This window comes from Drosophila erecta, unplaced genomic scaffold (genome assembly GCF_003286155.1).
Source record: "Drosophila erecta strain 14021-0224.00,06,07 unplaced genomic scaffold, DereRS2 tig00000000-arrow-pilon, whole genome shotgun sequence".
Taxonomy (NCBI): domain Eukaryota; kingdom Metazoa; phylum Arthropoda; class Insecta; order Diptera; family Drosophilidae; genus Drosophila; species Drosophila erecta.
The window spans coordinates 5,921,579-5,946,672 of record NW_020825194.1 but is presented as its reverse complement, the minus strand read 5'-3'; the positions used below and the strand labels follow the sequence as shown (position 1 = coordinate 5,946,672).

General features: G+C 44.0%; 4 protein-coding genes across 6 annotated transcripts in view; 3 read left to right on the top strand and 1 right to left on the bottom strand.

The window, feature by feature from the left end:
- Positions 1-107: 107 nt before the first annotated feature.
- Positions 108-554, top strand: LOC6554207 (serine/arginine repetitive matrix protein 2). Its single transcript, XM_001981636.1, has one exon. The coding sequence runs from the start codon at positions 108-110 to the stop codon at positions 552-554; it is 447 nt and encodes a 148-aa protein (XP_001981672.1).
- Positions 555-1,551: 997 nt separating this feature from the next.
- Positions 1,552-4,268, top strand: LOC6554205 (transmembrane protein 26). The gene is made up of 7 exons (XM_026983960.1): positions 1,552-1,843; positions 2,363-2,908; positions 2,989-3,140; positions 3,197-3,395; positions 3,449-3,517; positions 3,576-3,779; positions 3,840-4,268. The coding sequence occupies exons 1-7, from the start codon at positions 1,650-1,652 to the stop codon at positions 4,045-4,047; spliced, it is 1,572 nt and encodes a 523-aa protein (XP_026839761.1). The 5' UTR covers positions 1,552-1,649; the 3' UTR covers positions 4,048-4,268.
- A 318-nt stretch (positions 4,269-4,586) lies between these two features.
- On the top strand, positions 4,587-14,920 carry LOC6554204. Of its 3 annotated transcripts, none has more exons than XM_001981633.3 (7): positions 4,587-4,795; positions 9,705-10,187; positions 10,248-10,462; positions 10,681-11,224; positions 11,283-11,935; positions 12,002-12,148; positions 14,207-14,920. In XM_001981633.3, exons 2-7 carry the CDS (start codon positions 9,802-9,804, stop codon positions 14,323-14,325), a joined length of 2,064 nt encoding a protein of 687 aa, XP_001981669.1. In that variant the 5' UTR covers positions 4,587-4,795; positions 9,705-9,801; the 3' UTR covers positions 14,326-14,920. The 3 variants fall into 3 exon arrangements, with proteins under 3 accessions (XP_001981669.1, XP_026839529.1, XP_026839528.1); XM_026983728.1 differs by lacking the exon at positions 4,587-4,795 and adding an exon at positions 4,818-5,106; XM_026983727.1 differs by lacking the exon at positions 4,587-4,795 and adding an exon at positions 8,589-8,705.
- Positions 14,921-15,999: 1,079 nt separating this feature from the next.
- LOC6554203 overlaps positions 16,000-25,094 on the bottom strand; it is a 57,013-nt gene continuing 47,918 nt past the window's right edge. The window contains exons 3-11 of the mRNA XM_001981632.3: positions 22,545-22,700; positions 22,268-22,468; positions 22,048-22,198; positions 21,821-21,889; positions 20,316-21,301; positions 19,817-20,253; positions 19,418-19,718; positions 19,191-19,360; positions 16,000-19,133 (exon numbers count right to left, since the gene is read on the bottom strand). Of these exons, the coding sequence (XP_001981668.2) occupies positions 17,826-19,133; positions 19,191-19,360; positions 19,418-19,718; positions 19,817-20,253; positions 20,316-21,301; positions 21,821-21,889; positions 22,048-22,198; positions 22,268-22,468; positions 22,545-22,700 (3,779 nt within the window). The 3' untranslated portion in view covers positions 16,000-17,825. The remainder of the gene's footprint in view (positions 19,134-19,190; positions 19,361-19,417; positions 19,719-19,816; positions 20,254-20,315; positions 21,302-21,820; positions 21,890-22,047; positions 22,199-22,267; positions 22,469-22,544; positions 22,701-25,094) is intronic.

The window sequence follows — 25,094 nt, the reverse complement described above, 5'->3', positions numbered from 1 at the left end:
AGTATATTTGCGAATATTTGCTGAGAAATTCCGCCAATTGTCTTGGCCAATATAAAACTCCCACCGACCAAAATGCCGTTCATCCGAACATCATCACCCATCACACTATGAAGGCAGGACAACTGCCACTCCGAATCTGGGTGATAAGCCTGTGCATTTGGCTAACCAACGAGACCACATCCCCACCCTCCACGGAGCCCCCGGCGACCACCACCACCACAGCCGCCACCACCACCGCCGCCTCCACCACCGCCGCCACCACCAGCGCCGGCACGTCCTCGAAGAGGCATCGCAAGAGGCATCGCTACAGGATCAAGAAGTGGAAGAACGTGATGAGGCGCAGGGTGCGTGACTACCGGACCACCACTGCCAGTTCCAGGATCAGGACCAGAACTAGGACCCGGACCCGGACCAGGACCAGGACCATACCCAGGATCAGGACCAGGACCAGGCCCAAGACCAGGAACAGGAATCGGTTGGGCAGGCGTGTCAGTTTGGGCCGACTCAATAGGCTGCTGCGCCGCCGCAAGCGGAATAGCTTCCCAAACCCATAACCAGTCATATCAGTTCCAGCAATAAAAGCTACGTTTCATAACCACACCTGCATATTTAAAACAGAAGGAGCCATGCAAGCAATAGAAAGGTGAGTAGTAGAGCATTCTTCATAGAACGCTGGCCGTTTCACATGTCGTATGCGTAATGTATGCTGAACTACTTACTTTACTCCGCTCAGCGTATAAATTGTAGGATTTCTTTGTGCCAGTCAACAGGTTGCCCAGTCGGAGCACGAACATCATCCTTGACTTACGCCTGTTCAATGACTTCACGTGCGGCAAAAACATTGACCCAACTCCGCCCACCCATGGGCAAACATCCCACAGATATGACTCGGCTGGGTGGTTTTACGATGACTATAACTTTCCATGCAGCTACATTACCACCATTTGATGGCCAAGGCTCGGCGTCGTTCACTCCAGCGATTTGTTTGCACTGCATTTGTGGCCAGACCCAAAATCCGGTGGGTGGAACGCGGACTCCTCGTTTATCGTCCACCGTTTGCCGTCTTCCAAGTCAGCTGAAGCATTTAATGGTCGTGTGACTTCGAGGCACACATAAGTAAAACACGCATGGGTTCGATTTCGTTTGGGAAGTCATTTCCAGGAGCGCTTTGGTCGAGGAAACTGCAAAAATATCAACTGAATCTCATTTCATTCATTACTAATACTTCAATGCATATAAGGATTATACAAAAAAACTCAAAAAAGTAAGCCGGAATGGAGTATTAGCTCAAATTCATTGAAGATAGACCAGCTCTTCTTTTGAAGCCAAGAATCTACACCTTTGCCCTGCAGTTTGTAGTTCGTCCCTGGACAAGCCGAAGATGATTCGTCCTGAACGCACACACAGGACATCGGGACAGGGGTCCGTGGCCATTCACCAATTACGCGCCATTCGCGGCGGTGTCCTTAATTTCTTAAAAAGCGTTTAAACATCTAATGAAAGCATTTGGGGCCCGCGATTTCTGCTGTCAGTTGCGTTTGCCATTTCGCCGTGTGCGGTTCGCTTTTCCTTGGTCCGTGGTCCTTGGTCCTTGGACCTGATTCTCGAGCTGCAGGGAGCGACCAAGAGCGGATTATGTCATTGCAGCCATGGCCAAGATAATCTCGACGATCAAGGCCATCCTCACGAGGATCATCTTCAGTGCGCACAGCCTGCTGGCCATTTGGCAGGTGGTGGCCCTGAAAAGTGACATTATTTACTGGGCACTATGTGGACCACTGCTGTTGCTGCTGCTCGAGGGCATCTTCACCATCATGATCAAGAAGACGCAGGAGTGGCGCTGGTAAGGATGAAACCCAGGGATCCTGGCTACTCCAGGCATCTCCAATTGTAAACAACAATCAGTCGATGCTGACGTCATGCCGCGGGCTTTGATTTTCAATTAAAAGTGAAATCATGTGTTTAGTGTGTGCCTAACCTGCCCGACCACCCACCTCCATAACAACCACCAATTCTGCGGCCGCACCCCCACACTCAGAAAAAAGTGCCCTCGCTTTCAAAACAATACACTGTAGCTTACATAGTATTCTTGCAGAAAAACATGGACATTGAGTTGCATTGAGTTTCGAAAATGGCATAACTTTGAATTCCATCTGCGGAAACTCGATAGACAACTTTGTAGAAAATTTGCGAGGACTTTTATTTCGAGTGTAAGTCGTACTAGTAAAACTTTAATGGAATCTCGCGGGGTATGGAGCAGGCGTTGTCTTTGATTCTTGTTTACCTTTCGTCGCATCACTCAGACTTGTTGTTTGTTTTGGGCGTTCGGCTGTGCCACCTCACCTGTGTCCTTTGCCCGCAGGTTCTGCCCCTCGGTGTTCCTCTACCTGAGCAGCATTGTGCCGGCGATATGGCTCCTGGAGCTGGACAAGGTGGCCAGGCGGGTGGGCAACATGACTACGACCAACTCGACGGTGTACAGTCCGAGCAACTTCAGCATTCCCGTGGGCAACACCACCATCTACATCAGCAGCACCAACAGCAGTGGCGTGCCTCCGGTGGCCACGCTGCTGGGTCAGGCCGGGGTCACCCTCTCGGTGACCCCGGACACGTGGACAACCCTCATCGAGCAGTTCCTCATGCTCATCCTGATCGTGGGTCGCTGGCTGCTGCCCAAGGGCGATCTAACCAGGGATCAGCTCAGCCAATTGCTCCTGGTCTACATTGGCACGGCGGCGGATATCATTGAGTTCTTCGACTCCTACAAGGACGACTCCATAGCTAAGATTGGATTTCTCGTCTTCCTCACACTGGGCATTTGGTCCTGGAGCCTCATGCAGTTCACCATCGTGCTGTCCGCCACTCGAGGACGACGACCTCGGGGCAGTGGATCGCACCACAAGGAGGAGTGAGTTTGTTTCCTCAATTTATCGCAAAAGTGTAATGATCATTGGTAAACTGAATTATATGCGAATCTCTGCTCCGCAGACATACAGACTGCTGCCAAAACTGCTGCTGTGGCATTGACGTGTGGGGAATCGTACTCAATGTGATCCTGCAGGATGCTCCCTTCCTCACCTTTCGCCTGCTGATTATCTTCCAGTACAAAATCATTAACTACATGAACGTCTTCTTCACATGTTCGTCTTAATTATGCACTGTATTTATCAGAAATTATAGCACTTATATGTACTAGGCAAAAACTCGCTGGTGATCATCCTGCAGCTTTATCGACTATATGTGGTCAACGCCGAGTTCTGGAAAAATCGGCGTGAAAGCCGAATGGCCAAGGCACGTCAGTTCCAATCTCGTAGGAAAGTGCAGGATGCAGATCAGAATAGCATCTACATGATATCCAACGAAAGGGGTGGTGAAGTCAAAAAGAAGATCAAGAGGTAAGTGGTTGAAATACTGTGGGTGCTTAATAAGCCGCATGAATTATTCATAGGGCCAAGGACAAGGACTATGCCGAGCAGGAGGCGGTGTACAGCAAACGGAAGAAGGACAAGAAGGACAAGTGGGTCCAGAGCATAACTATACTAAAAAGAAAATTCTGATTAAGCCACTGATTCCAGGAAGAAGCGCAAGCGCAAGGACACCGGCTACTCCACGGCCAGCTCGCAAAATCAGTACTCCACAAAGGCGAGTGGCACGGATAAGGAGTCTCGTCGCAAGGATAAGAAGGGCAAGAAGTCGAAGCGCACCTGCAGCACTTCGCCCAGTGACTGCGAGTTGGCCAAAAAGCAGAAGCGCAAGAACGCGGATAAAAACGATAAGAAGTAGGTAATATCTCGGGACTTCGCTGCTTATCCTTTGACTTATTGCCCGATCTCGCGCAGGAAATGCCGCAAGATTGAGGCAGTTGTCGAGGAGTCGAGCAGCTCGAGCAGCAGCAGCTCCGACTCCAGCAACTCCACTCTGCCCAGCTACGAGGTGATCGAGGAGAAGAAGGCCAGGCGCAGGAAGCACCGCGGAAGTAGTAGCGACACCAGTTCCGGGGACAGCAGCTCCTCCAGCTCCTCGTCCTCCAGCTCGGACTCGTCGTGAATGAGGCACTTTTTTGGAACTAACGCCAGACCTTAGGGAATCGGTTTTTTGGCCAGCCAAAGTGGCTGCTGGGCTCCTCCGCCTTGGGGGGCTCGGATTTGTAGGACCCCAATGGGCGATCTGAAATTTGAACACAAACACAGCGAGCGCTAATCATGAAAATACCACAAGCCCACGGTTTCACCTTTAAATATTGTGAGGTACAAAAGAAAACTGCAGTGGCTAAAATTTAAGATTTAAGATGCATAAAACATGCTTTGAATATTTTATATGGATAAAAACGCCATCTGCAAAATAAAATTTAAAGGCTGTTTGCAGGCAATTGCTATTTGACTCGATATATTTTGATATATTGCGGCATATTTGAATGGATAATAAATTCGCGGGCTCCACCGCGATAAGTTGGCAGCTCCGTCTCGATTAAAGTGGCGCTCTCTCAATTGCCATTTCTCTTTGCCCCATGGAAAGCTTAGCAACGCGAACAGCTGCTAAACTTTTGTTGACACACAGATAGCTCTGATACATTCTCTGTGCATGTGCGTGTGCGTGTGTGTGCGGGTGTGTGGGGGAGGAAGGGCTTCTGTTGGAGATTTTTCGAGAGCGTGTATTTTTGTAATAGCGCAATCACCATAGTTGCTGCCGAGCGTCCAAACGCTGCGGACGCGGTTTTCGCTTCGCTCCTCTCGCATTCGCTACGCATTTAGAAAAAAACTCGCGTAACGCCAAGAGCTTTGTTGTTTTCGAGTGTGTAAGTTGAAGAGTGTGTGTGTGTGAGTGAGCGTGCTTTGTCGGTTTCATCGCATATACAAATGTATACTTGTCATATAAACGCACTATGAATGCCTATTAAGAAAAGTTCTTCGAAAAGAACTCTTTACTATATCTGCAAGTGCTGTTACCCCTCAGTGTTCCATCAATAAATCAACCCAGCTATATGGCATATACAAAACATATGCAGAACAACAAAAGTGTCCGTCGAAAAACCTGGTTATTAACTATTAAGCAGGCAAACAAAACACAACCAAGCGGATTAAAATTTTAACGATTTTAATGTAGCAGGTGTGAATTTCCGTCTTTTTTTGCCCTGTGAATAATTCAATTAATACTTGTTACGGGGCTGACAAACCTTTGGCAAATGGACTCATCGCAGATACAAATGGGCTCACCCCACACACAAACCGTATATGGTATATATAGACTTATGTATATGCACATATATATTAGGGTAGGGGACTGGACTGGATAGTCTGGAACTCAAAACACGTTCGCGGCCTTAAAGTTCAGACATTATAGCTCCTTTTCCGATTCTCTTCGGTTTCGTTTTCATTTTCGTTTCATTACTCTATAGCTGGGCACGCTTGCTGAAGGTTAAGGCTTCCGCGACTTAGAGTTACAACTCCCTCGCCCCCCCAGCTCGCCTGACCCCCTTGACCCACTGGTCCCACCCAACACACGTGTTGTTTTGTTTTCGCTCGTTGTTGTTTTGCGTTTGAACCACCTTAGCCACATCTATGTATGTATGGCTCAGCGGGCCTCAGCAGCTTTTGGCCGAGAATAATCCCGCTCATTGGGGGAGTCTTTGAGAAAACGCTGCTGCTCTCTGCTCTCAGTTGCCGGTTTTCCACTGAGAAACTGAGTGTGAGCAGCCGCGAGAAAAGCAGCGGAGCGAGAAGCTCAGCTACAGAGAGAAAAACAAGGAAAACTCAAGCTTATTTGCTTGATTTTTGTTCAACGATTAATCAGTTGTAAACAAAAGTTTTGTGTAGTTTAGGTAGCTATCCAAATAGATATAGATATGTTAGCTAAATTAGACCGACGCTTTACTAGGTAGCATATGATCCCAAAATCTATAGAGCATAATAAAAAATACATATATTTGTATATTACAGTACATATTTCTGTCACACCTGTCCGAAATTTTCCTAACACAATTAATAACAAGATCAATTTATGAATAATTATATACATACATTTTGTTGCCAAGTCACAAAATAATCGTTCGAAAAGTAAAAAACCACTTGATGAGAGAGACATTTTCCAGATATTTCCCCCGTGTAATGATTTATGTTTCAGTCCGTTTGCCTTTCATATGTTCGGCCAAAGTCCACAGCTGGCCGGCGACAGTTGCCAAGGCTCAATCAAAGCAGTCCATTGCAGGATGGTAATTAATAACTGGTGCGTTCTTTCGGCCATTGGGGGAAACATACTAATTAACAGAGAGAACGGCTTGTCAAAGGCACGCAAATACAAGCCAATAGCCACCCACTCAAGGTCGTTCGGGGTCAGGGCTGCCGGCGGTACAGTTCCTCATCGTCATAAGCATCACCTGACAGAACATTTTCAGTATGGCCTGATCCATGCTCTGCAGACACAGATATACATAATCTAAATGAATTGTCGCCACTGGCTTTGCATAACTCGTTTTCGAGCTGGTTTTCAAACAACTGGTATGGAAATAATACAAACGTATTTCCAAATGTGAAAATGATGTGCAGCTGCGGGCTAGGGCTTTTGTTCGATTGGGCGGGAAATGATTATCATTTCAATTGTTTACCGAAATAAGTTGACACTCTGATTAGTTATTACAAACAAAGCGCTGGATAATGAAAGTGCGTGATAAGGAACATTTAACGCATGAATTTCAGCTCTTTATCAGAGCTGGAATTATTTACTTAACTTATGAATTCATAAATATGTTACTCTTGCGAAGGATAGCAGGATAAACTGCAGCAATTTCCCATTGTCTTCTGACCCAGTTTCTTAACGGTCTTCCGCAGCTCATTGCTTATCTGTCAGTGACCCATTAATGGCTAAGAAATTAATTATCGCATAATGCTGTTGTATTCTCGGTACCGACATTTTTTGGAGGCGACAGCTGTTTTCCAGCCAGTTTATTGCCCAAGTAGAAATCGCAGTGCGTATCTTATCGCTGTGAATAATTCTTGAACCTGAGAAATGTGTTTCTCATTAACCTGACAAATCAATTGTGAAGGTTAATTTCACGGATGAAAGTCGGATAGTTATCCATGCTTTAATGTGCGTATTAAAATGGATCGTTACGAAACAACCTTATGTCATCGTAAACCAATCCAATGCTGGTACTGTGTTTGTTCCAGTTTATCGCACACTTTACACAATAATGGATGAGACAAACAGGTGAATTACTGGACCATTCGAGCTTGCAATCTCAGTCACCAAACCCGCCCATTCACGTGGCTGCAACATGCGACACATTAATTAGCATGCCGAACGCCTTGCGTGCCACGCTGAACTGGCCCCGCCCAGCAACATTGGCCACCGGCCATTCCAGCCGATTATTATGCATAATAACAGCCAATTTCCAGCTGACAAATGTGCACACGTTTGCCAGCTTGTTGCGCTGCAATTATGCAGCATAGGAGCCGCACATCCAAGCAATAATAAACGATTATCGCAAATTTTGCTATCGCATTACAAAACCCTTTGTTGACCACTTCGGCTCCCGTGTGCATCGAGTTTCCATAAAGAGCCGCAAACAAAAGGCCCAGCGACAGTGTTTGCAGCGGTATAACCGCGACACGATAAAACCGGCTGGCCAAAGTCCACGCGGCGAATGAGTAACAAACTCAGCAGCCAGAGTTCGCATCAAGCATACGCCCAGTTGGCGAAACCAACGATCGAGAGAAAAGCCGCTCGGCTCTAGGGAACACCATGTATTGCACAATAGCATTTGCAATTCTTATCGATTGCCATTAGATAAGGAGTCCGTTTCTTCACCGCCGTGCGAAGCAAATTTTACATATTTACACCGCTTTCTACGCCTCAAAAAATGCCAAGATTTCTAAGAATGAGTTAGGGCTCTTCAATTGAAAATGTTCCTCTTGTACAATAAAAAAATAAATGCCACGCAGACAGAAGAGCACATTTAAAATATTGACTTTGAATTATCAGGGCCAAAATATCTGGTTCCGTGCACGGCATACTGAACAGATACTATACGTACACATAAAGTAGTGCACCTCCACGGCTCGTGCATCCAAAGGCGACCACTTGATTGAGTTAATCTGGGCATTAGCATTTTATAGGCACTATAGAGCATACTAAGTGCTGCCTGTCAATAGAGTTCGCAACCCTCTCAATTGGAAACGGCGAAATAAATAAATTCGCATAAGATAGGAGCGCATACTGGCACGATCTGGTCGGTCTAATTAATTTACGAAATTTCCATAAAACCAATTTGGCTGGCTAATCCAGAGGTTTTCGATATCAGATAGATGTCGCGCCGCCTGGCATTTAGATAAGACAACGTTCATCAATTTGTTCGGCGCAAGCGATGGAAATTCAGGGAATCGCAAAACTCAACTCGGTCGCACTTAATGAAACAATGAACGATAAGCAACGATGTGTGCCAAATGAATTGAACTTTCAGCTGTCTCCAATTTGTCGAAAGCCAGGCAATTGTCCGTTGCTGGTCGGCCACTTCAGGCCAAAGTATTTGCCTCAATTTCACTATTGCAAGTGCCGAGTACTTTAGGGGCGGGTATAACCGCAACAGCCCGGGCCTCGCCAATTCGTATCGTCAAGGTGCCGTTCCAGTCGGTCTGAGATTTCCACGGCGAGCGGTTTGCATTTCTCCGGTCTGCGATCTGCGATCTGCGATCCCCGATCTAGCATCAAGTGTAAGTTGAGTGGGTGTGCGGTTGTCATTGTACAAGCCACATAACTGGCATTCCAACTGGTTGATTTTCGTAATAGATTTTCCCCTTTTTTTTTGCCATTTTGCATGACGTACAGTAAGCAACACAGTGGTCGGTTTTTCTTATATACAATGAATACACCATTGTGTCAGGCGCATGCAACATAGCACACTGCGGCATTTTTCCTCTATAAATAGCAGCGCAACAGAAAATGCGATGAGAATATTTGCCTGGTTGAGTACCGTGCTCTCTACACCACGACCCTCAACTTGAACCTTTGGTGGGCCGTCGTACCCTAGGGGCACGTCGCCATGTCATTATGCGGCACAACAATATGTATCTGACATTTGTTGCTTTCGCATCTAATTGGATTGCAACGGCAGGGAAGCATTCAGTATAATACCTTTGTTTTTGCGGCTGACAGGAACCTTTTGTAAGCCAAATTGAACAGAGCCCTGAGGTTTTTGTGGTCAAAAAGCCATAAAGCACCAAAATTAGGAATCTCCCTTAAAGGGTGCTTTTTAAATTGAGACAACACTCGATGATAAGCAAAATGTTTTTATAACCATATGAAAACATGTATTTAAAAACTCTTTTCTGTGGTGAAACAGAGTAACATTTTCTTTAAATTGCACACTTTTTTGTCTTTAATATTTTTTATGAAAGGGTTCGGGTTTTTCAAGCAATCTGCGGTTGTCCTTCGTGTAACTATTATTACAACAAGCCCACGCGTCGTATAAGTAATTTGCCGCAGAGCGGCGTCAAGTGAAAGGGTTATTTTTAGCCAGGTTGTTTTCCTTGAAGAGCGGCAAACAGAGAGCAGGAAACCGAAAGGGGTAGTGCACTTGACCGGATTGTTTTTAGCCCAGTGTCCACCATTGGCATTGATATATGGCATGCAGGGGTCTTCGTCCGAGTGGATATCCACTAGTGGATAGGCAATGATTAACAGCGAACTCAACGATTTATATGAAATTGCAGATAGCCCTGCCTGCAACATGTGGGATGCGAATTAATTGGCCCACAGCCAGTCCTTCGAAAACACAGGAAGCGCAACACTCGAGCAGAAAGTTGGGAAATGTTTGTTAGGAGTTCTGAGCCTGCTCAAGAATCACTTGCCTGCAATGGCAATCCCCCAGTGGCAAACGATGGCGCAGCAATCAAGAACGTGAGGAACAATAACCGAAGCGAAAACAGAAGCCCCCATTTCGAAGGTGGAGAAGAAGACAACAGCTCACCGCTGCAGGAAATCGATGAACATTACGTCTGCGACATTGCCATGATGCGAATTGGTGGGGAGGAGAGCCTTCCGGTGACACACAATGAGCCAGTGGATGAGTCACCATCGCTGGCCCACAATGAAAGTACAAACAATGAGAACGAGGTGGAGATCGATCGCCAGGAGGAGGAGCAGGCGGTCAGCGATCTGGTGCGATCGAGCAGTGCCGGTGCCCTAATGGAGGCGTAAGTTATAGTGCAAATCCCATTGAAAGCTTACTTTTGTTCATACAAAATTCGCTACAGAGACAGCAAAAACGGCGGCAGCATGCGAGTGGTCTTCGGCATCCTGGTGCGCCTAGTTCTTCCACTGGCCAATGGAGTTGCCAGGGGCATCAAGGGCATACGCGATGTTCGAGTGCTGAGGGTTCTCCAGAATCTGGCCTCCAGTCGACAGGCCCTCACCAATCTGGTGGCCTTTGCCGCCAACACGATATCACTGAATCTTTCCTCGGTTCAGGGTGAGTCTATTAATAATAAAACGGAAAAAGTAAGCCAAAGTTCGGTGAACTACACGAAATTCCACTAAATACATATGTAACCTTAATTGCTATTTGCGTATACACATCTTGATGTTTTGCATATTTTTTCTCTTCTGTATTCATCAAGATATTAAGGGGATTATATATTTTCTGTGATTAATTAAGGAAATATTTTTTCATTATCTTCTGTCCGCCAGTTTCCAATCGCATGGGGCCCCTGCTGAAGCTCCTGAAAATGCGCAAATCACAGGATGGCCTTGAGAGTCTGCCCGACACATTGAGTGCGCCCCCAACTCCCTGCACTCCCTGTCCAACCAGCAATCCGATGCAGGGTCCGCCCTTTTACACCGTGCGCTCGGACGCCCCTAGCTGTTGTACAATAAACATTCTGGCCGAGCCGCCACCGGGGGAACCGATCCGAGCAGATATTGTGCTCATCCATGGCCTGCATGGATCCTTGGTGAACACTTGGAAGCAAGGACTTTGGCAGAACGATCGTCAGCCGGTGGAGTTCGAAAGGCCTCCACGTCCGCCAGTACGTCCACCGAAACGACCTCGGCACTCCCGCAGTGCGGCAATTCATCCGGCTCCGCGGGAGAAGAGAGCAAAGTTTGCTTCCCTCAACCGATGCATGGACACCCCGGACGATTCTCCAGTGCGACCAAGGACGCGGCTCCAGAGATCCGTGCCAATGCACCCGGAAGACCTCCAGATCAATGCTTCCGATAGCGATGACAGCGAGTAAGATCATAGGAGCAATTGTTATAAACAGAGTTGCTAAAATATTTTCCCCAAATAGCTATGCTTATGTGTGCGGCGCGCCTGAAGAAATTCAGATTTGCGAGGGCATCGAGTACAGCTTTCCCACTTTTCGGCTAAGGATGCAGGACAACAGCCGTTTGCTACAGGCAGAGTTGGAGTCCATGCTGCAGGCCAATGGTAATGCAGGGGAGGGGACCAATGGGAAGGATAGCCGCCCGCGTCCCTCATCACCAGCCACGCCTCGTAAGGCCGCCCGCAAGAGCAAGCCATCTCCAAACGATCCAAACTACTCCAAGTGCTGGCCTGGGGACTGGCTACCTCTGGATTGTCCTGGAGTGCGGGTTATAGCCCTAAATTACACCACTGATCAGTACCTTTGGCGACCGCTGTGGAAGAGCAAGGAGCCGCGCTCCAGCTTGATCCAAAGGTCTCGCGAAATGGCCGAGCTGCTCATCCAGCATCGCGTGGGCCATGGTCGTCCAATTATCTATGTGGGCCACTCGAAGGGCGGACTCTTTATCAAGCAACTGATGGTAGATGCCTGGGAGAGCGGTCGTCCTGTGATGACGCCGCTTTGGCGATCTGCTCGCGGTTGCTTCTTTTACTCGGTGCCCCATCGAGGATCCCACTTGGCCAGCATCAAGGCGCCACTACTCTCGCGCTCCGTAGAGCTGCTAGAGATTGAAAAAAGTAAGGCCAAATAGATGCATCAGATAAGAAATATCAGTTTTAATATTGTGATGTTGTTTTCCATAGATAACAAGTACCTGCTGGACTTACATCGGAGATTTGCGGGACTGTACCATCTGGGTCATCTAAAGATCGAAGTCTTTAGTTTCGTGGAGACTGCCTTGACACTCATGTCGGTGCTGTATCTTCGCATTGTGGGAGTGGACTCAGCGGGTTAGTACTTATCCGAATAATGCCTATAGGTTTTAGAATAGTTTCCGTTATCATATGTATACAAAATGATAGCGGATTATTTTTCTATAGATCGTATTGAAAAAATCATACATTACAAAAATGACGAAAAGTTCATTTCTAAATTTGAATGCAGATTTTTAGAGAATTGCGCCCGAATCATTTAGAGGTATGCCACTTCAAAATCCGATTAAGATAAGTTGAGTTATGGATTTTAGGACTTCAGCTTTGGGGCATTTTTTCGAAATTCACATCAAAAAACTGACAAAAAATTAAAAAAAAAAATTTTTTAAATTTGAATGCAGATTTTTAGAGGATTGCGTCAGAAACATTTAGAGGTATGCCACTTCAAAATCCGATTAAGATAAGTTGAGTTATAGAGTTTAGAACTTCAGCTTTGGGACATTTCTTAATTTTTTGAATTTCCACAAAATCTCACATGAAAAAAATTACAAAAATAATTTTAAAAAAATTGCATTTTTAAATTTAAATGCAGTTATTTAGAGAATTGCTCCAGAAACATTTAGAGGTATGACACTTCAAAATCCGATTAAGATAAGTTGAGCTATGGAGTTTAGAACTTCAGCTTTGGGACATTTCTTAATTTTTTGAATTTCCACAAAATCTCACATGAAAAAAATTACAAAAAAAATTTAAAAAAATTGAATTTTTAAATTTAAATGCAGTTATTTAGAGAATTGCTCCAGAAACATTTAGAGGTATGTCACTTCAAAATCCGATGAAGATAAGTTGAGTTATGGACTTTGGAACTTCAGCCTCGGGACATTTTTTCGAATTTCACATCAAAAAATTTACAAAAAAATTAGAAAAAAAAAAATTTCTAAATTTGAATGCACATTTTTAGAGGATTGCGCAAGAAACATTTAGAGGTATGCCACATCAAAATCCGATGAAGATAAGTTGAGTTGTGGATTTTAGAATTTCAGCCTTGGGTCTTTTTTCGAATTTCACATCAAAAAATTGACAAAAAAATTAAAAAAAAATAAATTTCTAAATTTGAATGTAGATTTTTAGAGGATTGCGCAAGAAACATTTAGAGATATGCCACATCAAAATCCGATGAAGATAAGTTGAGTTATGGATTTTAGAATTTCAGTCTTGAGTCATTTTTTCGAATTTCACATCAAAAAATTGACAAAAAAATTAAAAAAAAAAATTTTCTAAATTTGAATGCACATTTTTAGAGGATTGCTCCAGAAACATTTAGAGGTATGCCTCTTCAAAATCCGATTAAGATAAGTTGAGTTATGGAGTTTAGAACTTCAGCCTTGGAACATTTCTTCATTTTTTTGAATTTCACATCAAAAAATTGACAAAAAAATTTAAAAAAAATAAATTTCTAAATTTAAATGCAGATTTTTAGAGGATTGCGCCAGAAAAATTTAGAGGTATGCCACTTCAAAATCCGATGAAGATAAGTCGAGTTATGGAGTTTAGAACTTAAGCCTTGGGACATTTTTTCGAATTTCACATCAAAAAATTGACAAAAAAAAAAAAAAAAAATTTTCTAAATTTGAATGCAAATTTTTAGAGGATTGCGCAAGAAAAATTTAGAGGAATGCCACTTCAAAATCCGATTAAGATAAGTTGAGTTATGGAGTTTAGAACTTAAGCCTTGGGACATTTTTTCGAATTTCACATCAAAAAATTGACAAAAAAAAAAAAAAAATTTCTAAATTTGAATGCAAATTTTTAGAGGATTGCGCAAGAAACATTTAGAGGTATGCCACTTCAAAATCCGATTAAGATAAGTTGAGTTATGGAGTTTAGAACTTCAGCTTTGGGACATTTTTTAATTTTTTTTGAATTTCTACATCATCACATCAAAAAAATTAAAAAAAAAATTTTTTTTTAATTGAATGCAGATTTTTGGAGAATTGCGCCAGAAACATTCGATTAGGATAAGTTAAGTTATGGAGTATAGAACTCCAGCCTAAAGATTAGCCTAATAACTTTTTATTATAATTAAACGAACAACAACTGCCGAGTTCTAAAAATGTACAACTTTATAATTTACAGATCCTGGAATTGGCGACGTCTGCGGCATTCGTCTTGATCATCGAGAGATCTGCAAACCACGAAGCCGAGATTGTATTTTGTACAAAGAACTGGTGAAAATGATTGAGAAGGTGTGCTGAGCAGGGGGCGAAATTGGAAGACATTATATGTTAAAAAGTGTACTGCATGTAGGACCTGATATATTTAAAAACATAATGTGACAATTATGTGACGATTTGATGATAATTACGCGTACCTATATGAGATGTCACAGCATCCAGCTGGGGCACACTAAATGTTAAAGCGTCGCTTCTTAATTTAATATTGCATAGCAAAGGTGTTCATGAAATTTTATTCGCCTATCCATAGCTCAAGTTAGTTATACACATTATGTTGCCTTTAGTTTAAGCTTAATACGAGCAGATAAGTATGCTCAGACATGATATTTTGGAATTTTTGTGATCGATTGTGATCATTTTTCTAGCACTTTGTTGTGATGATCCCCCACACACCCGTGAATACGTTATTGATATTGTACCATACTTAGAGTTTGCTAGTTCTATGAATCTATCTATCTATAAATCGAAACCCACACCGCTGTAAAATGTTACCAACGAAGACACAATTGATACATATTTGAATTTCCGGACAATTAACAAATCGATGTTTTATACCTATTTGTTAAGGATTTAATTACTAAAACCAATAATAAACTATATTTTATAAAAACCTAAATAACATAATGTGGTTTTTACTCGATATGCATACAAAATTCCAATATTCCAATAAAACACAATTTTTGTATGTTTTCCATCATAACTTATTTTTTAGTATATTTTCCAATAGTTAAGGTTGCGTTCATTCTTCTTTGCCATATCTTTGTATTCTCTAAACAAACACCGCGCTTTCTTAATATTTCACTTAGACTCTTTAGCCGTGCCAAATTTCATTGTCCTGTTTGTTGGCCTGGTTGGTTGATAGTGGCCAATTAACTTGCATCAAAATCTTTAACACGAATCGTTGGCAGCTCAGTTGCTTGAAATAATTAATTTCGCTTGCATGTACAATGCATATATAAATTGCATAAAAAATACATTAGTTTTTTTTTTCGTTTGTTCAATTATGAATAGTTCAAATATTCCGCTCTGATTGTAAAACGAAGAAACCAAGCCTTTATATGTTTACACAATTTAGTTGTTCGCCACTCTACTAATGAGGTATACAAAATGTGGGCTTAAATGCGAACTAAAATTACAAAAATTAAAAAATATACGCATAACTAATTTTATGTTTAAATGCGTAGACTTAGTAGAGAGTGTGCTAGGAGCAGCAGTTTCGCCAAAGATAAGAACATAATAATTGTTTGCTTACAATTTTAGTGGACTCTTAGTTAGAGTGGTTTCCGTTGGCCAAAAACCGTTGCAAAAGTCGCAATACGCATTTCTATCTTTGTCTTCCTAATAATTAATTTCTGTATTTCTTTATTGTTTTTGCGCTTAAATAATTTAAACATTTATCACATCCACTTACACGGCGATCACAATCGCAGCTATTTTACTTAATTTCTCCAGTTCTCCGCATCATCATTTTATCCTCGATTTTTCCAAACACGTACATTCATATGGATTTCTTACGCCTAATTCTATAACTTTAGTACATAAATTTTCTTGTTGCCTTTTGATGCATATAATAGTTTAGTTAATTTTGGTTTTCATAATGTTCGTAACGTTTAAAATTGATTTTTCCTTCATTCGATTCATTCTATTTGCTTTTTTTGTTTTTTATTTAGTTAGGAATTTTGAGTTTTTCTTTCGGAATATATTTTGTATTTAAATGCTTTCGTAGGTTAAAGTTCATTTTGTGGCTTTTGAGTTTTGCATGCACATTGGTTTTGTAAATTGTAAAATTATTCGGCTATACAAACTGGTAACTCCTTTCGGTGACTCGGAAGTTCAAAGTCTGCGGCTTCATTCCGCTTGAACACAAATCAGATTGTTTATTTACGGATGGTCTAAGTCGCAACTAACTGGGTTCGAGGTGAGTCTACTTTGAACATTGCTTCTGGTTGAGTGGAAAGGTACTATTGTTTATAGTTGTTGGTTTTGTTCTGCCTCAGGGATCTTAAAGGTTACCTTTTGCTATTTAATTATTTGTTGGTATTGCACTTAGACTCTAAATACGTATACAGTTACAGTTACAGTTTTCAAACACATTTTGTTCACATTGAATATATATATCTATTTTCTCGTACTTGTTTTAGTCATTTAAAAACGTATCTCCAATTGGTGTCATATGTGTGTGTACAATGTATCTGCGACTTGCATACGCCAGTGGAATGTATATTATATAGTTCTATAGTTGTTAGGTTTTTGGGGGGTAGGTGTGTGCATGGTTGTGTTTCTGTCTCTGAATCTCGTAACAATTTTCGCATCTCGTTTCGCACAGAACAACAGTTCACACTTCGTTGTGTTGGCTACTGAATCAACTTTCCAATTCCTATCAAAAATAATATCAGTGGAATGGAGGATGCAGGAGCTCGGTTTGTGTAGTTTCTCGTTTGGCGTAGCTTTGATGTCGAGGTACGGTTGGTGAATTTATTATGTAGGTTACAAATCGGCTGCAATGCGATGGATTATGTGGCTTATTATAGAGTTATGCAATATGGATGTGTGCACAAATTGGAATTGTTCCTTTTTCAAAGGGAAAGTGTGTGTGAGACCGAGAGCACAAAAACAAGAATGCAAAATGAATATAATCAGGTACATTTGATATATCGGTTGTGTAAACAAAACAAAATGCAGCAGTAAATATGCGGAAATTAAACATTTCACTTAAAAAAGGACTACAAATATAAATAAAATAAAATTACAAATATTATTGAATAGATTACGTTTTAAATCGGAATCGATGTGAACACTTGTGACTATTGTGGTTGAGTGGTATTTGAGTGGTTTGGGTAGTTTGGTGGTTGAGTGTGGGCTATTGCAGTATTTGTGGTTTTTTGGCTGTTCTGTTTGCGTACATTTATTCTATGTGAGTGTAATTGAATTTTTTTGCGGCAATTACGAAGTAATTGTTAAACGTAGTAATTATCAGCGACAAATATTGTAATGTATACTTGCGGGCTGCGCGGTCTATTGCTATGTACTTATGTATTTCGGTGTGCATGTGTTATGTTATGTGTGTGTGCATCGAAAGCAACAATAAATTATGTTTATGTGTAAGAAAAGTTACATGTAAAAATGAGCCTCAATTAACGAAAAAACAAACAAAAACTAAACAAATACAAAAGTACGGTAAAAACGTTGAAACGCGACAAAACTATAGCATACAACTTAGCGTACGTGCTTTGTATACGAGTGTATGTAGATACATGTGTATAAATATGAGCTTAATTAATCATTTCTCCCATAGTTCCATAGTTTCAGTTACTAAATATTTACATTTATAAAATGTACTCTTTATAAATGCTAATCATCGTAGTGACCTAATCATCATCGTCTCCATAATCAATATTCTTTTGGAATGTTTCGAGCTGTGAATGTGGTTTTCTCTCCTATATAATTTTCCGCCCATCTCCTTTCCATTTGTTTTGTTTCGCTTGCTTCTATGTAGTAGCTTCATAAAAATACTGCTTGCTTCACCCATTGGGATCCACCTGGGCACGTCGATGGACCACGGTCGCCGCTGGCCAAGATTGCTTGACCGCCGACGAATGGTTTACGTTAACGGACGCTGGTCCGTTGGCAGGAACTTTGGATGCATTGTGGCTGAACGAGATCGGATTGCCATTGCCTCGCGGCTGACGCTCCTTGGCATTTGCTGATTTCTGGCTAGTGTTAGTGCTGCTATTGTTATTGTTGGTGGTGTTATACGTACCACCCCCTGATTTGGCCACATCGGCGGGCAGTTTGAAACCATTGGTGAGGCATACGGCCGCATACTCGCGTTCCGAGGTGGGTGTTAAGGTGGCAGCCGCCTCCTCCTCGGCCAGCAGGCAAATTCCATCATTGGAATTCGAATGGCGTACGAAGTTGGTGTGAAATTGTTTTTTACTGCTGCCATTGCTGCTGCTGCTAGCACTGCTGCTACTCAGGCTTCCACTCCTTCGACTGGAGCCACCTACACCACCTCCGCCACCGCCGCCGACCACACCCAGTCCAGGCATGGTGGTGACCAATGGCAGCGAATTTGGCGGCACAATCACCTCCAGCTCGGAGCCACTGGGCACCGCACACTGTTTGGAGCTGCTCAAAGCCACCGCGTTGGGTGGCGTATGCCTATAGGGTATATAAAATGCCTTCGCCTCCTGCAACATGGCATCCTGCACGGTCTTTCGCTCCGGCGATATTCCTCCAACTCCGCACAACGGCAACTGCGATAGGTTGTGCACTCCGGCTATGCCCAAGTCCCCCTGAGCCGCTCCATCTTGATCCGATCGCCTCGCCACCTGGACACTCCCATTGCCATTGGCCAGATGAACAACTGCCACGGCCGCCGTGCTGGTCTGGTATTCCAAACTGTGCTCCGGCAACAATTCAATGTGGTAACGAGAACGCGGAATAAGAGTCTGCATCTCGTGGCAATCCTGCTGCAATGTTCCGCCACTCAGACCGCCAGCACTATCTCCCGGCATCCCTGAGGCACTGCTCAGATTACCGAAATTAATATCAGTGGGTGTGGTCAGGTGGCTGGGTCCCTGGGCGCGGGCCTTGAAGTTGCGCTGCTGGAAAATTATAAACAGCCCAAAGAGAAAGACACAAGCTATTGACAGCAAAGAGCCTATGGCAATCCCACTGTAAACCTCCGAATGAGATGTTTCGCTTTCCTCCTTCAGCCAAGTGTGGTTATTATTTATCATGTCAAAGTACATGGGAGCTCCTGCTCCAGTATCACCCATCACGCGAACTGCCACGTGGATTTTCGCCGTCTCCGAGACATTTGGGAACTAACAAAGAATATGAAAATAAATACAGCGAAAGGGTACTCCATATGTTTTAATTACCTTATATGAGCATTTGGTGCACTCTTTGACAATAGCTTCGTGCGTTACATTGTCCAAGGACCAACGGATATCATAGTGATGGACACGACCATTGGGATTAATCGGTGGCTCCCACATCAATTTCAGGCCATTCTGTTTAATTAGCTTCGAATTGCTGATGGTACCAGGAGCTATAAAATACAATCCTTGCAATGTGGCAGTGAGCAGCAAGTGAGTGTTTTACTTACGATCCTGCTCGGTCTTCTCGTCTATGTCGCCATAGAAAATATGTGTCTTGCAGTTGTAGAAATGCAGATTGTAGCGAGTGTCTGGCTTAAGACCTGTGACCAACAGCAACGAGTTGGCAATATTTCGATCCTGACACTTTGGATCCTGGCTGGGTAATGACATTTGTGCTTGTATCTCCGTGTGGCACTCCAGCACGCAAGTCTCATTTAGGCTATCCAGAAACTTAAAGGCCAGGGCCCGAGACTCACGGGTGACCAAACGAAAGGGCATATTTGACTGCTCCGAAGTGCCATTCTCGATCTGCAAGGGAAAAATTTGTTCAAGCCATATTAGAACCTGCATTCAGATGGGCTCCTAGAGAGATGACACAATAATCCCCTACAGTATAGTCTACTCACAATCTTCCACTGAACATAGCGAAAGTCCTGGCCCAGGTACTCATTCTCGGTGGTGATGATCAGCACTCTCATTTTGATGCGCGTGAATCTCTGCAACAAAATTCCTGTTACGCTGGCATCCACCACAAGACTAAATATGTCATCCTCCAGTTCTAGGGTGTCATCGACAACGTTGTCCTCGTGCTCCACATTTCTCAGCACTGTGGCTGCCGCAGATTGATTAAGAGGCTGGACTGCGGTCAGATGGCGTCGCACCTGGTCGGCTTTTTCCTCGACAGAAGTCAAGGTGCCTTGTAGAGATCCATTTAACAGTTGTGCAGGATGCGGATGGGTGTGGTTGATCGAGAACTGCAGGATAAAATACTTCTTGTTCTCCAACTGACCCTGCGACCACTTAACAAACGTGTCATTTCCCACGGCAATGGGTCGAAGCATTACTAAAAAATATAAAGAATATAAGAAATTCTGTTGGCACTTCTAGGAAAGTTATAACACTTACATCCCTGGGTGCAGCACGTGACTGGTGTACTTCTTAGCGAGCTGAGAATCATCTGCTGGGGAACCAAAGTTCCTGTTCTCACCTCTGTTGTGGGAAATAAAACACGGGTGATCAAGGCAAAAGGCTCGTAAACGGGCAAATCAGTAGATATCACCACGTAGGAGGTCTGATTCAGCTTCATGGGCGAAAACGAGGTCCAACTGTGGGGATTATTCCTCACAATATAGACCACAAACATTGACGTTAGGGTGCGGCTGTCAAAAGTGATGTTGATCGAATGGAAGCTGTGCGGATAACAGCGAATGTTCTGCAGTGGGTTGACCTCCTCGAGCTGCCGGTTAAATCGCAGCTCACCCGTCGCCGAATCCTCACCAGCCACATTTCTGGCCACACACTGGTAGATGCCCTCCTCCTTGGAGTCAAACGAGTGGACGTGCAACTCATTACCGCTAATGTACCGTGTATAGGAGCTGTTCAGATGGACCCCGTTGTGGTACCAGGTGATACTCGGCTCCGGATGACCCTCTGCCCGGCAGGTAAGTGTCCTCGAGAGACCAATGTACACCACCTCGACGGGCAGGCGACTCACAATCCTCGGTGGTGTTGTCACAATCACCTGGAAGTTCTGCGTTTCCAGTGGCGTTATACAACTGTAGCGTCCTTCATGCCGGTCTATACTAGCATTAGTGATGGAATAGGCGACACTATTGTTGCTCAGGCGAACCATCTTGTTGTTCGCCGGCTGGAGGTACCACACAATGGGCACAAAGTCTGCCACCGCGTGGCATTGTAGCAACACGGATCCGCCGGCGGCAACGAAAACCGTTGCATTCTGAAACGCCGGCAGTAGTTGGGCCTCCGAAACGGATGTCTCCGTAATTCCCGCCTCGTTTTTGGGATAAAATGTAGCATCCTTTGGCTCCACTTGCAGTTGCCAAATGAACTGACGGTGCGTCTTGCTGGCAAATGTATTCTGGGCCACGCATCTGCAATGGGAATAGTGGATAATGGATAATGCATAGTGGTCAGTGGTCCCGTGCGATAATTGACATGGACAATGGCCACAATTACAGCCACCACTCGGCCGCCGCTAAGTGTTAATTAATGCATTGTTTAAGGGCACACCGGCGGTGCGAGTGGTGCGTGCATGCTAGTATGTGTGCCATGGGAGTGGGTCTGCTGATGGAGTGCCGCAAAAGGTGTTGATTTTGCCACAAAGGCGAAGGTGGAGCGCAGCGGCGGCAGCAGCCGCAGCAGCAGCAGCAGCAGCCAAATGGAAAATTGCCCTCGGACTTAATTTAGTTAAACTGGGCAGATCGGGATAGCAGTAACCCAGCAGAGAAACTATACGAGTACATATACAGCAAGTTAAATGTGCATGTGTTTAAAAGTGCAATACGGAAACTAGCAGTTAACTTTAACTGCATTTTGAAGGGCTGTTTAAATATGCTTTAAACTGATGTTGATTTAGGAAAACCCTTAAACTGGATTTTCTTTTTACTCACTTGTATTTACCCGCCTGTTCCAGACGCAAATGCCTCAATATTAGGGTGCCATTTGACAGGATGAGAGCACTGCAATAATCAGTAATTTATTAGATATTTAATATACAACATTTAATGGTCACTTCAAGCGTGGGTCAACCCATCCAGCTGGCAAGCTCTCCAAGTATATAGGCATATATACGAGTATTGGCCCGCTGCTCGATGCTTCAACACTGATCTTTACTCGCCTGTTGTCATTGGTCAGGGAATCGTTGCCAAAGTACCAGCTAAAACGGGCAGCTGGAACACTCAGAAAGGGGCAACTCAGCACGAGCGGTTTGTTTTCCAACGCACTGATGTTGGCCGTCTGCTGTTGGCCAGGAAATTGCCGCTTGAGCACTGAAAAGCATAAACACATCAATTAAAAATGAATTCGTAGATGTATCTTTAGTCTAAAGGACCACTTACCTGGATACTCGACAGTGATTCTGTCGGATATCACCGCCGACTCATCCCACTCGATCTTGCAATAATACTCGCCGCTGGCCTTTTCATTGGTGGGCAGTCGCAACGTACCATTGTCGTAGATAAAGAAGTCATTTTTGCGATACGATACTTGTTCGACTACCACGTCATTTCGATACCAGCTGCAGTAGATGGGCTGGTTGTCTGTGCCACAGATCGAAAATGTTAGTAAGTACTCAGTTCTATTGCATTTCTATGCAATCTCATAAAATACACTCACCCTGATCGTGGTTGTAGGGCGCTAGGATGGGTATGCATGGCAAATAGTACGGGGAGTGGGGCTTGCTGATGGTCAGTCTTGTGACGGCGTGCTTCTGGATCTGCAGATATGGCAGTAGTGCGGTTGAGTTCTTCGGTTGGGCGACGGCGGCAGCAACTGCAAAAGAGCAAAAACAATTGATTAAGAATCTGTGCTTGGCGCGACGCGTCTAAATTATTGGTTCCAATAATCCTCCGCCCATTGGCCAGACAATAGACAAAAGGCGGACAATGAGTCGGGCAAAGAAACCGGGCCACAAAAAACAAAAAATGAAATGTTATTTATATTCTAGCTTAATCTATTGGCTGTTATAAATTTCACGCTTTTCACTTAACACCGCCCCAGTCCGCCCATACTCCCACAACTGCATCGAGGTTTTTACTGCAATGCCCATAAATACCCAGAGCACACAGAAAAAAATCTGAGAAATAGAAACTGCCAAACAACGGAGCCGTGCTGGGCACAGGGTATTGCTACGCACTGAAACAAAATCTCTAGGCATTCATTTTGAAAGAAATATTCAAGGTAATCATATCATTATCATGAAAATTACTGATGTAATTATGAAAATTACTGTTGTAATTATGATAGAATCAAATAACACCTAATCGGACCAGGTTAGATAACACATAATGTGGGCCCTGGAGGCCCAATTTTTTCCAGTGAGTTTTGGGGTAATGCTTCTAGCTCTGGTTCTGGGCAAGTCCACGGCTCTGGTTTTCGGTCTGTGTCCAAGTCCGAGCTGGAGTCTCCGCTACGTGCTGCAGGCGTGTCCAGGCAGACTTGGCGTGTTAATTAATTTTTCTGCTGCTGTTCTGCTGTTGACGCGGCCATGGCGACGTCTGCGCCCGTAGCTGCAACGGTCCGACGGTGCGTATACGTGATATTAAGCAGTTGAAACAATTACATGGCCAGCGGGCAGCAGCGGAGATTTGCATACGACATTGTCGAAAGTCGTCCATCAGGCATCACATTATCTATTAGCAGAACAAGTGAGTTCCAGGGAAGTGGAAATGATAATGGCCAATGCCAGGTTGAGTACTTGACGGGTGAAAAATGGCCAAGTGCGGCAGTGGAACCCCTTAACAAATGTCGGGACATTAGTCAAATGCGTTGAAATTTATGCTAAAAATGCAATCAACTAGCGTTCCGCTCGACGGACATCCTCCAGCCCCCCTCCTAGAAAAAAAAAGCCCCATCACAACCATGCAGCTCCAATCAGCCTGCCACCCAAGTGGCCAAGTGCACTCGGTTGTTGCCGAATGCTGAATGTGCTGACTGCTCGTTAGTCAGTCACAAATTGTGGCAAGACGGTTGGTTCTTTTTTGCTAGCTGCGCTCGGAAACTGAATATTTGTTTCGGTTTTGATAAATGGACTACTATAAATTAGATAATTGCTGAACATGCTGGGAGGGATGTATCTTAAAGCTCTGGCTCTAGCTCTTTCGACTCTGGAATTCGCCCCGCTTATGTTGCATGTTTGTATGCAATGTGTTGCAATTTTTATTGCTGTAATTACACGCAATGCCCCGGCGGCAATTTGACGCATGGAAATGCCATCGATGGCCACGTCAGCAATGGAGCTACTGCGTCCCGCTAAGTGCGGCACATTTACAAACACAGAGTGCCCTCCACGGATGAGGGGTTGCAGGAAGCTCGGACCGAGGGGAAGCCACAGGTGCACCGAGAGAAATCGTAAAACAAAAATGTTTAAAAGTCTAAGCTGTGAACACTATGAACACTAAACCAAACAGGAAGAGTGTTTATGATCTCTGTATAAAAAACGCTGTGCCTTTGTGATACTGAAACTTAAAGTACTTTTAGGCAATAATAATTAGTTAGACTAGGATATTAAAAATTGCTTATTGCTTTTCCAAGTGCAAGTGCAGTAGCAGTTGCATGTGCAACCAGGGCGTAATTGTTATAGCGTAATTGTTTCAATGGCGGGGCGTTTAATTGCGCTTTGGCAACTACTCCGCCGCTAACGACGCTCGGTTTTCGAGAGTCAAAGTTCAGCGATTTTTTTGTCATCCAGTGCGCACACCTTGCCGTGCTGCAATTTGCCATTTGTCATCGCCTGTTTGAGGGTTGGATACTCGGTTACTCGGATACTCGGATACTTGGATACTTGGATAGTCGGGTGGTAAAATGGAAGGAGGGTGATGGAAGGACATGTCAGCAGCAGCATTACCCTTAAACCTTTCTGCTCGTGTGTGTTTCGGAGTCGTTAGCGGGAAATCGTTAAGTTTGCAGATTAATTGCTTCGCTGCTCGAGGAGTCAATGCTCGCACAGAGCCATCTATTTAATGTGCTTGACATTCACTTCCAATTGTAACTATTCCACAGCTTTCTAAACTGGCTGGCTTGGGAGCTATCAATTGTGCTGGATCGCTTCTGGAGACCATCATCGCTGGCCATAACTCAACGCAGCTGCAAACAAGATCGGCAATCTCGGTGATTGAACTGTCATGACATCCAGCTTTCGTCCAGACAACACGTTATCTATCTGCC

Excerpts from the sequence above, each read along its gene's own strand:
- LOC6554207 (XM_001981636.1), top strand. The coding sequence starts at position 108 with ATGAAGGCAGGACAACTGCCACTCCGAATCTGGGTGATAAGCCTGTGC.
- LOC6554205 (XM_026983960.1), top strand. The coding sequence starts at position 1,650 with ATGGCCAAGATAATCTCGACGATCAAGGCCATCCTCACGAGGATCATC. Across the intron at positions 3,396-3,448 it reads GTCAAAAAGAAGATCAAGAG|GGCCAAGGACAAGGACTATG; the intron begins GTAAGTGGTTGA and ends AATTATTCATAG. Across the intron at positions 3,780-3,839 it reads GCGGATAAAAACGATAAGAA|GAAATGCCGCAAGATTGAGG; the intron begins GTAGGTAATATC and ends GATCTCGCGCAG.
- LOC6554204 (XM_001981633.3), top strand. The coding sequence starts at position 9,802 with ATGTTTGTTAGGAGTTCTGAGCCTGCTCAAGAATCACTTGCCTGCAAT. Across the intron at positions 10,463-10,680 it reads GAATCTTTCCTCGGTTCAGG|TTTCCAATCGCATGGGGCCC; the intron begins GTGAGTCTATTA and ends TCTGTCCGCCAG. Across the intron at positions 11,225-11,282 it reads TCCGATAGCGATGACAGCGA|CTATGCTTATGTGTGCGGCG; the intron begins GTAAGATCATAG and ends TTCCCCAAATAG.